Source organism: Pipistrellus kuhlii, unplaced genomic scaffold, assembly GCF_014108245.1.
Source record: "Pipistrellus kuhlii isolate mPipKuh1 unplaced genomic scaffold, mPipKuh1.p scaffold_m20_p_2, whole genome shotgun sequence".
In the NCBI taxonomy this organism is placed as follows: domain Eukaryota; kingdom Metazoa; phylum Chordata; class Mammalia; order Chiroptera; family Vespertilionidae; genus Pipistrellus; species Pipistrellus kuhlii.
In genome coordinates, this window is record NW_023425515.1 from 35,905,195 (window position 1) to 35,917,266 (window position 12,072).

Here is a 12,072-nt window from a genome sequence, read left to right on the forward strand (position 1 = left end):
ACCATTGGAAGCCAGTAATAGTCTATTTCATGTGCACAAATGAAGTTATTCAGTAATTGGTTGTCTCTAGAGTTTCTTAAATATTAATTTTTATGTTCTGGCATTGCCAAATTTATGAGTAGTAATCAATATGAAATGAAGAGTTAGGGACATTAATTCTTGTCTCATATACTCTGCATTAGTTCTGGTTCCACAGAACCAAGTAATCACAGAGATGTGGAACTTTCCTCAGAATCAGTTTTATTTCCACATTAACCTGACCTCCACTCTTATAGAGGCATTCAATTATCTGGAAATGGCAAAAATTTAACCTTGAATTCCCAAGATATCTAGGACTGGGCTTGACCCAAGATTGGCAAAGACTGGTTTTCTCATGATAGCTATTGATGGACATGAAATCTATTGGGAGCCTCAGTACTGAACCTAACTAAAATGACTCCACTAAAAAGAACAGTCATGGCAGAGTGACTAAATGTTTACAACAGAGTATAATACAGATAAATCAACTTTTTACAATTAAAATAAAAAAATTTTTCAAATGAGAAAATGAATTTGAAAGTATCCTATATATAAAGAACTAATATGCAAATGGCCATCACACTGTAAGGGCTCAGATACTTAATACTGTCCAGAGAGGAATGGGAATCATCCAGGCACAAATGAGCTCATGAGAGAGAAATGGGGACCAGATAGGCACAAATGAGCTAGCAAGAGAAGAATGGGGACTAGAAAAGCATAAAAGAGCTTGCAAGAGAGTAATGGGGACCAGACAGGCTCAAATGAGCTTGCGAGAGAGGAATGGGGACCAGCCATTCTGTGGCTTGGGAAAGCGACAAGCCTCCTACCCCATGGTCCCAGGTGACAGCACCTACAGCCTTGGCAAATCCACGCGCCCCTGTGCCAGCCAGGGCGAAACCGGCCTGGGTCCTGGATACCTGCGGCCAGCCAGAGGGAGGGAAGCCCAGGTCCCTGGTGCCTATGACTAGCCAGAGAAGGGAATCCTGGGTCCTGGGTACAGGTCGAGACAGAAGTAGGGCAATCAGGCCATTGGGGAAGCAGTTAGGGGTGACCAGGCAGGCAGGCGAGCGGTTAGGAGTCAGCAGTCCCAACTTGCGAGAGGCAGTCAGACATCCCCTGAAGGGTCCCAGATTGGAGAGGGTGCAGGCCAGGCTGAGGGACTCCCCTTTCCCCCATGCATGAATTTCATGCACCAGGCCTCCAGACTATATATATAAAAGTCTAAGCGACCATTTGACCATTCGACCAGTAGCTATGATGTGCACTGACTACCTGAGGGCAGACGCTCAATGTAGGAGCTGCCAAGCTGTGGTGACTTGGCAGCTTTGGTTCTTGGGGGAAGCATCCAGAACCAGAGAGGAGGGAGCCCAATTCCAGTATGCGTCACCCGAGAACCATCCCCTCGTAATCCGGGATCCCTCAGGGGATGTTGGAGAGCTGGTTTCGACCCAATACCCCCAGGCCAGGCCAAGGGACTCGCACTGGTGCATGACCCTGGTCCTCTAGTGTGAACTATTAAGATGTTATGCAGTTATATATTATTATTATATAAGTAGTGGTTTGATTGTAATGATTATTGATTATATAAATAATAAATATGAGTTCTAATATGTTCCTTTTTCTTCTCTTTTAAAAAAAAAATGTACAGAGACATTAGTAAAAACCGTCAATTAAGCATTGCAAATTTTCTTTACTGGACCATCCTGGGTTTCAGTCATGCCTTCATTTTCTTTTATGGATCCTATTTTCTAATGGGGAAAGATATATCTCTTCTTGGAAATGGCCAGGTAAAATTTATAATTTTTAAAAATTGTTTATTAATGGTTTGATTTAATTTGGTTTTTGATAACTTTCTGTCATAAAAAATAAAAGTGAAATTCAGTTTAAATTATAAAATTGCAGATATTAAAATGCAATTATAAAAAGGTTTAAACGTTTTTTACTTGATAAAATTTTATGCAAATTAAAATAACAAGGCAATACAATGTAATCTTAATATGAAGCTCAAGGTACCAGGCAAACTTGCTCTTCAAAAATACAAGGGGATATATTCATGTCCCTGCATGACGTTCACTCCAGAACTGTGTTTTTAATAATAGCTACTGTTTATTTAGTGCTTACTTTTGTGCTAAGCTCTTACATACCCCAAATCCATTAATCCTCACAATAATTCTGTTGGAGAGATACTATGACTCACCCTTTTTAGATGAGAAATGAGGATTTAGAAATGAGGATTTGCTTTTAATTGCATGAATTATTTTTTTGGTATGTTTAGGAAGTGCTACAGAGTTTTCTGCCCTTCCTGCTGTTCTCTACACAGCAGTCCACATGATCTTTTAGAAATGATAATATGATCATCTCTCTAATATGCTCAAAATCATCTGGTGTTTTATTATAAGTCACACTGATTTTCTTGTCAGTTGTATAGACCAGTTTGTTCCTGCTTTAGGACCTCTGCACTTCCTGTATTTCTTCTTGGATGCTTTTCTCTCACATGGTTTGCTGAAACATCACTGGCTCAAGAAAGTCTTTCTAGCCCACTCCTGTAAAATGCTGTCTCTTTCACCTTTTACCACTTACTGGCCCCTTACTGTATGTTTACATCTCTTCATAGCACTAATCTGTCCCTCAAGGTATATATTTTTAGTTTATTTGTTTATCTGTCTCCTTCACTACGTGTAAACTCCATGAGGTCAGCAATTTTGTCTCATCATTGTTTTATTCCCAAGGCCCGGGATATAATAGATGCCCAGTTTCTATTTGCTGAGCATACATATGAATAATGAATGAGTCTTTTTAATTTGGCTTCATTAAATAACTAGAGGGGGTCCCTCAGCCCGACCTATATCCTCTCACACTCTGGGAGCCCTCAGGGGTGGGAGGCGACGCCTCCATCAGACCTCTACTGCTGCCACTGCTGGTAGCACAAGCCTTAGCCAGCCCTGGTTACCTGAGCCTTGGGCAGCCCTAGGCAGCTGGGCAACTTCCATCCAAGGCTTGCCTGCACCTCAAGCCAGCCCTGGGCAGCTGGGAGACTGAGGGGTCAGGGGAATTCGGAGGTAGGTGTGCAAAGGCACTGCCGTCTTTGAGGGCATGGCAGTCAATTAGCATATTCCCTCCTTATTGGCTGTGGGTGCTGCCATCTTTGCAATGGTGTGAGGGTCAGTTAGCATATTCCCTCTTTATTAGATAGGACTAGAGGCCTGGTGCACGAAATTTGTGCAAGGGGTGGGTTGTCCCTCAGCCCTGCTTACACTGTCTCCAATCTGGGACCCCTGAAGGGATGCCCCGTTGCCCTCTCACAATCCAGGACTGCTGGCTCCCAACCACTCACCTGTCTGCCTGCTTGATTGCCCCTAACAGCTTCTGCTCGACAGACTGATCACCCCCTAACCACTCCACTTCCAGCCTGATCGATGCCCTAACTGCTCCCTGCCAGCCTTATTGCTCCTAACTGCCCTCCCATGCCAGCCTGGTCACCCCTAACTGCCCTTCCCTGCAGGCCTGGTCCCCCTCAACTGCCCTCTCCTGCAGGGCGGTCACCCCCAACTGCTCTTTTTTGCCAGTCCAGTCACTCATAACTGCCCCCCCCCCCTTTGCAGGCCTGATTGCCCCCAACTGCCCTCCCCTGCAGGTATGGTCCCCCCTCAACTGTTCTCCCTTGCAGGCCTGGTTACCTCCAGCTACCCTCTCCTGTAGGCTTGGTCTCCCCCAACTGCCTTCCCCTGCAGGCCTGGTTCCTCCTAATTGCCCTCCCCTGCCAGCCTGATTGCCCCCAACTGTCCTCCCTTGCAGACCAGGTCCCTCGCCTTTACCCTTCTCTGCTGACCTGATTGCCCACAACTGCCCTCCCCTGCTGACTATCTTGTGGCGGCCATCTTGTGTCCACTTGGGGGTCGTCATCTTTGAACACATGGGGCAGTCATCTTGTGTGTTGGAGTGATGGTCAATTTGCATATTATCCTTTTATTAGATAGGATTAGGTAACAAATTCAGTTAGAAGAAGTTATCCAAAAAATAAGCAAATAGTGATAGTGTTTTGAGCATCTGTCTCTTCTGAGCAGGGTAGAACTAGGGTTAGTACAGTTTAAACTTTACACATTTTGGCAGACCTCCTTTAACTGAGAAAGAACATAAAACTGTAAGTATAAGCTTAAGTATACTTGAAAATAACCGGTTTGGCTCAATGGATAGAGCGTCGGCTTGGGGACTGAAGGGTCCCAGGTTCGATTCCAGTCAAGGGCATGTACCTTGGTTGCATGTACCACGGGCATGTACCTTGGCATGTCCCCAATGGGGGGTGTGCAAGAGGCAGCTGATCGATGACTCTCTCTCATCGATGTTTCTAACTCTCTATCTCTCTCCCTTCCTCTCTGTACAAAATCAATAAAAAAATATATATTGAAAATAACTGACTGGCATAAATAGATCCCACTTAACCCAAGCCAATACAATAAGCCCAACTAACTTCTCTTTAGCCAGATCCCCAAATGCCCTCTGCTTCTTTCATTACCAACTCAAGGGGAAGTCAGAATGGAAAGAGGCAGTAGTCTTAGCTGATTAATTGCAGTTGAAATACATTACTTTTGCTAATTGCATAAAAAACAATATTAACATGTGAATGTGTTGCCTCAAATGCAAGAGGAAGCCCTAAATAAACTGCTTCTAAGAAAGATTCCACGTAACTGGCCCCTGTAAAACCAGATACTGTACTGAGGGATCAGACATGTGCAGCTATCATCACATCCAGGCACAGGCGCTCTGGCTGCATTAGCATCTGTCCACATAGCCCTGACAGAGGAGACTGGCACTCCTGCAAGAGCTGAGTAGAGTGAGACCCATTGTTTTTCAGTATTTCTAGGTAATTTCCACAGATGATAAAAACAGAAAAAGGAGGGATTCATTATGCTTTTTCATTCTTTTAACCAATAAACTCCTCTAATACCCTTAAGTAAAAGAATATTAATATTTTATTGTTGATGACTATTACTTATAGATTGCTGTTTATCAGGCACCCTGTCCTTTTTGCAGACTCTAATTATAAAAACCTATAAGGTTTTCCCCCATTTTACAAACGAAAAAAGTGAGAGATACAGAGATGTTAAGTAATTTGTCAAGTAAATGCTAATTGTTAGAAATCTGTGATAACAAAACAGTCTTTTAAATAATTTTTAAACCAATAGTAAAGACTATGACTATTTTATGAACTAAGTTAACATAGATTTCTAGTTATGTTCTTATTTGTGGAACTTGAATCCTGACATTCTTTGGGGATTCTGCATTTTTAATAAACTATGTAAATTTTTGCTATTAAAAAAAGCCCAGGGGAATGAATACTTTCTGACCGACATTAACACCATTTTTATAAGGAATCCTTGAGAAGTACATAATTCTATTAGCCATTATCTTTCAGGTATTGGTTTTTTGTGTAATTTTTTTCCCCTGCTATGCCTATGCCATGTCCAGAAATACAGTGGTAAGTTATCTGGTATAACTTCCAGTGGAAATGGTTATAAAAAGTAATTGTTATCAAACAGGGTTTTGTTATCACTTTTACTGTGTGACAGGAATGAAGCATTCACTAGATCTTTCTAAATAAAAATAGTCTATGCTACATAATTCCAAATCCATTTTGGGTTTTCATTCTTATAATGTTATGCAATGGATAATAATAAACATAGTAATTCTTGTGATATTTCTTCTTATACTCCTTTAACTTTACTAATCTAGTCACAGATTTCAAATGTAACTGGCTTAAATAATGCAAGTGTTTTTGGTAAAGAATGAAGTTATTTCCTGCTTAACATTTAACTTAGCATCATGGTGACACATAGTGCAATAATGGTTTATTCTTTCTGTTTAGATGTTTGGAAACTGGACATTTGGCACCTTGGTCTTCACAGTAATGCTTATTACAGTCACAGTAAAGGTATGGCACAGAAATTAGACAGATGAACACACTTGGTATATATATAATTCATAGTTAAATTTCTTTAGCCATAGATGCATATTTTTCCTTTTTCTTTTTTTAGTCATGAATTATTTCATGGATTTCTATTTAATAATTCATTTTTGTCAAAAATATTTTCTTAAGTTCATTATTTTGAAAAGCATCTGCTGATTATTATGGTCAATAGCGGTTAACCCCACAGTACTCATCTCTGAAATCTTGCTTCTTTGTATATATTGCATGACAGCACAAGTTCTTTCAGGCAATGGAGTTAAAAAGTACTCATGAAATTTCAATGCTTTTTCCTCACAGGAGAAAAATATTATAAACTTTAATTGTTCAGTTTAATGCTAGGATCCTTACATTAATATTTGTCTTCTAAGAAACTTTGTCATAGGAACCTTACTCACTTAAAATTAATATATTTAACTCATGATTTTTATCTTGGAGGTAAAGACATGTTAAGGATTTAATTTAATTTTTTTTTTTTTTTTTTTTTTTCCTTTTAGATGGCTTTGGAAACTCATTTTTGGACCTGGATCAACCATTTTGTTACTTGGGGATCTATTATATTCTATTTTGTATTTTCTTTGTTTTATGGAGGGATTCTCTGGTGAGTGATTATATTGTATTTTAATTACATTGATTCAACTCTGATAAATACAGGTGGGCAAAAGTAGGTTTACAGGTTTTAGTATGAAAAATAATACAATTCTATATAATAAAGAGCTAATATGTTAATTTGACCAAACAGCAGAATGACCGGCTGGATGAAGCCAGGGCTGCGAGGGCCGCCTGAGGCTGCAAGGGCTGGCTAGGCTAAGGGGCTGTGAGGGCCAAGCCCTTTGCTCCAATTTCGTACATCAGGCCTCTGGTAATTAATAAACAGTAATAAAAAATAAATAAACTTTTGTGTACTCACAACTGTAAACTATTTTTTCCCTACCCCTGTGTTGTGATAGATTTTATTTTGAACAAATAATCTTGCGGTCCTACAAATTTACACCTTTCAATTGATCTTACTGATATAGAGTAAAAAGAAACTAACAATTATTGAATAGTATGTTCTAGGTGTTTTACCTAAGATATTACATTGATTCATCACAATAATCTTATAGTCTCCATATTTTCTATATGGAAACTGAGCCCTAAGATTCCAAAGGTTAAAAAAGAATTAAAACTAGGATTCAAACCCCAATTATTTTATCCCACAATTAATGTTCTTAACACTAGCCATATTTTCTCTATATTATTTACTAATATACATATTAAAATGTCATATTGAGCCATTAAGTTTTCATGAATGACAACTTTTCTGTGAAAACTAAATAGTATGCTTCATCTTCATTGGTAAATTACCACTCATTTTCAGTTACTATGATAGATTAAAAATTAATGCTTCTTCTAAGAATCTTTTATAAGTGATGAACAACTAAAGTCTCTCACTTGGAGAATTTATAATACATTTATCTGCTGTGCCTTTGACCCCTGTATTGGGCAAAAAATTATAGAAGATGAGCAAAAAAACTTAGATTAGCTAAATAATTATCTTCCACTTAGGATCCTAGAAGGATACTCTTTTGAATAACACTTGTTTATAATGTTTGTTTTTAATGTTCTTTATTTTTTTCATTTCTTTCTCTGTTTCCCCCTTTTAAAATATATTTGTAGAGAATAACGTCTAAGTAGAACTTTTCAACCTAAGATTTGGATAATCAATCTTTTAATTGCTCGAAAGAATATTTTATTACATACTTTTCTTGTTTATTGGTCTCTTAAGTCTGTATTACTAAGTACCGTATTTTTCGGACCATAAGATGCTCCGGACCATAAGACGCACCAGTTTTTAGAGAAGGGAAATGAAGAAAAAAAGATTCTGAAACAAATAGTGTCCTAAAATATTTTATGTGCATTAAAACCCAACATCACAGTCATAAACATATGTAATCAACTCTGTAAAGTAAATAGCAGCATTTAGAACCATTTTAGAGCCGGGCAAGCACACAGAGACCACACAGAGCCGGGCAAGTAAAAAAACTTTTTTTTTAAAGTATATGTGTAGGCTATATTTGGACCATAAGACGCAGGGACTTTTTCCCCCCACTTCTGGGGGGAAAAAAGTGCGTCTTATGGTCCGAAAAATACGGTAATTCTTTTGATAACCTACTAAGATAAGAGTTATCTAGTCAACTACTTGCCACTTTTCTAATAAAAACTATAGTTGTCATTGAAAGTAATTAAATAGAATTTTATTTTTAATAATTAAAGTCTGTCTTATTAGTTATTCAATTAATTACTGGTTCTAAATTTTGAACATTATTCCAAACTTGTATTCCAAATTAAATTGTAAATCTTTACATGTGAACTCACATGTAAAGCCACATGACTTGATTTAAGAAACCCTTATCAGCCAAAATCGGTTTGGCTCAGTGGTAGAGCGTCGGTCTGCTGACTGAGAGGTCCCGGGTTTGATTCCGGTCAGGGGCATGTACGTTGCTTGCGGGCACATCCCCGGTGGGGGATGTGCAGGAGGCTGCTGGTTGATGTTTCTCTCTCATCGACGTTTCTGGCTCTCTATCTCTTTCCCTTCCTCTCTGTAAAAAATCAATAAAATATACTAAAAAAAAAAGAAACCCTTATCAGTTTCTACTTTTATTAATCCCAATTCCTTTCTTTGCAGGCCATTTTTGGGCTCCCAGGATATGTACTTTGTATTTTTCCAGCTCCTATCAAGTGGTTCTGTTTGGTTTGCCATAATCCTCATGGTGGTAATATGTCTGTTTCTTGATATTGTGAAGAAGGTATTTGACAGACATTTCCATCCTACAAATACTGAAAAGGCACAGGTAACCATTTGTATATTCAAAACCTTTATTTAGGGATTTTTAACAGTAAATAGCTATCATTATAATTTGCTTATATTCAGAAAATAAGAAATTATTCATTTCTGTATTAAGCATTTTACAGTGTAAATATTAAGTCTGATCTCTCTAAAGTTATTTCTGTTAATTGTATGACTCTTGACACATAGTAGATGCTTAAGAAATAATAACTACTTAGTTGACTGTGCTTTGTTTATATATTTGACTTGTACATGAATCAGAAGTCTGATTAATTTGTCTTATTACTCTACCATAGCATTGGATCCATAGGCTCAAGAATACATTCTAATTAACATTTATGCCTCAATAAACACAGATTCTTTTCATCTAAATTTGGAAATTTAGTTACATATTCTACAAATAGGATGTGTTTCCCTAAGTAAGGATTGAGTTAGGGTTCCTGCGTGGTGCATTGGGCTTTTTGTTTGTTTTGTTTTGTGGTGCTTTTTTGTGAATGCTCACCTGGGGATATTTTTCCCATTGATTTTTTAGAGAGAGTGGGAGGGAGGGGAAAGAGAGAAGAAACATCTATGTGTGAGAGACACATCAATTGGTTGCCTCCCACATATGCTCCAACCAGGGCCTGGGATCTAACCTACAACAGAAGTACATGCTATTGACCGGGAATCAAATCCATGACCCTTTGGTGTGCAGGCCAGTGCTCTAACCACTGAGCATACTGGCCAGGGCAGCATTGGTTTTAATTTCAGTGATCATGTCAACATTTTTTTTAACCTTTATTTATTTTGGTAACAGTCCTAACCAATATACATTTTAACACCAGTGAAGCAGCATAGGCCTCCAAAGCATGGCAAACTTAATTCAGAGGCTGTTTTAACCATTTATAAAATGTGTGCCTTTAATCAAGTCTTTTTCCTAAACCTCAGTTTCGTCCTCTGTAAAATCAGAATGTTAACTACTGTCATACATGATACTTAGAGATGATGAATATAAAACACCTAACACTGGGCTGTATGTAGTAAATCTTCAGTAAAAACATAATTAGCCTTCGATTCCCAGTCAGGGCACATATAAGAAACCACCAACGAATACGTAAATAAATGGGACAACAAATTAATAAATATATCTCACTCTCCTCTCTCCCTACTTTCTTCCCTCCCTCTCTTTCTCTCCCTTTCCTCTATCTCTCTGAAATCAGTTTTTAAAAAATCATAATTACAAGAATGATGAGGATGTTACTCTGTGAAAATTGATCTCCAAATAAGGCTAAATAATTGGCATAATCTGATTACTCTACCTGTGCATATATTTATATCAGTATGGAAAAACTTCTACTCTGCAGTCTATTACTTAAATATACTAGTATATCAGAAAAGTTAATCAATCTTTTTTAATCTTAAGAGAGAAATATTTACAGTAACAGAAAAAATATATATATAATAATAAAATCACAATATGCTAATTACAGTAGACCTGACGTCTGGAAGGATGAAGCCGCTGCAACAGCCAGGGCCGAGCCCCTTACACGAATTTCATGCATTGGGCCTCTAGTTTTTAATAATTGCCTATTATACTTTTTCTAGACCTTTATGAAGATTACACATTTGTCTCCCCCTGGGTCTATAAAAAGTTGATTTCACCAAAATATATTAATGACATCACTTTAAAAACTATTCTTATTTTTTTTAATGTTTTTTTCTTGATTTCAGAGAAAGGAAAGGAGAGGGAGGGAGAGAGAGAAACATCATTGATGAGAGAGAATCATTGATCTACTGCCTCTTGCACAATTGAGCCTGCAACCCAGAGTTGCCCTGAGTGGGAATCGAACCGGTGATCTCTTGGTTCATGGGTCAACACTCAACCAACTGAGCCATACTGGTCAAGCAAAACTTTGTTCTTTATAAAAGTAAATAATTAGATTTATTTACATTTACCTTTAAAATTTATAATAGGCAGTGCATTTGCAAATTATGATGTATTTTCATAGACTTCTTAATAAAGGTGATAATATTAGTTCTTGTTACCTTTTTGATATGATAGCCTCTTTCAAAAGGGTTACATACTGGCTAGGGCAATATTGTGGTTCTTTAACCATAGGTTAAAATTGATTAAAAATGGAATGTGTAATAAATCACTCATTCTATCTGTGTGTGAAAGCTGCCATAATTTCTCTTTTTGTCCTTCTAAATTTACTTTAAAATGACTTGACAGGTGTTCTATGTTTTCTAATCCAAAAAGGAAATCTCTGCTTCCACTCAGGAATCTTCTGTGTTTTGTTTTTTTCCTTCAGCAGTATATGGTCATTCAGATCCCATGTGTAACATTATTCCTTTGCTGTAAGCAGTAATCTTTATTATTTCAGCCTTATACTTTCACCTTTCAGTTCATATGATGAAGAATAATTAGAAAAGTTGTCAGCCATTTTATTGCTTAGCAGAAAAATCATATCAAAAGAAAAGTTGTCAGCATTTATTTTGCACTTTGTTTTACTCCAGAATAACAATGTGGTGTTAAGCATGAAGAAAGCGAGTAGTCCTACAAATGTCAGTCATGTGTAAATATATATATGATGTATGATATTCCTGCTTTTATAGGGACAGATGTGTCTTTATATAGCTTGTCCTGTGTCATTCTCTTAGGTGATGAATACAGCTCACTGACTCTTTGTATGTCCCATCCCTTTTCTGTCCACTTATAGATGTACTCCAACACAGTTGCTTTAAGTGACGAGTTCATCGCACTGCAGCCATTGTCAAGGGCAAGGAATCAGCTGAGCAAATTTAGGTAGAGTAGGAGTAGACCCTTATTAACTTCTGCATGCTAAAGGTCAATTAAACACTATTTAAAAGATGGGCAGAGGCATGAATTCAGAGTGGGCCATTTTTTGTTAGCACAGCTGTCTCTAATTTGACCTTTATTACTATGTATGTTAAAACATAAATAAAAAAAAAATCCATTTCTTCATTGAGAAGAAAATTCAGCAGAACAGGACAGAGATCTGTACCTTGTTATATATTTTACACTGTTTTTTGTAGCACAATTTTAATGCTTCTGCTTGTCATATTCATATTTAAGAATGTTCCTGCATGTTGAGAAATTTAAGCTAACAAAATTCACCAAAATGTAAAGTTTTAAATTTCTGTTACTTGAAAGTGAGAGTTGCTCATTTTTTATCTTGCCTCAATCTGTGCATATTTGTCTTTGTACATTGTAATGGCTGCTGAACTCATGTGCATATTTGTCTGTACATTGTAATGGCTG

The 12,072-nt window shown here is 37.5% G+C and overlaps 1 protein-coding gene across 10 annotated transcripts in view; it reads left to right on the forward strand.

Annotated features, from left to right (window-relative positions):
• The window catches only part of ATP11B (ATPase phospholipid transporting 11B (putative)), a 110,690-nt gene that overhangs the window by 78,676 nt on the left and 19,942 nt on the right, over positions 1–12,072 (forward strand). For 6 of the 10 annotated variants that reach the window (XM_036448586.2, XM_045583720.1, XM_036448582.2 and 3 more), the window contains 4 exons: positions 1,667–1,805; positions 5,882–5,947; positions 6,478–6,581; positions 8,649–8,814. In XM_036448586.2, the coding sequence (XP_036304479.1) occupies positions 1,667–1,805; positions 5,882–5,947; positions 6,478–6,581; positions 8,649–8,814 (475 nt within the window). Of the gene's footprint in view, positions 1–1,666; positions 1,806–5,881; positions 5,948–6,477; positions 6,582–8,648; positions 8,815–11,509; positions 11,596–12,072 lie in introns of those variants that run through there. The other 4 variants (XM_036448584.2, XM_036448585.2, XM_036448589.2 and 1 more) reach the window with 2 other exon arrangements.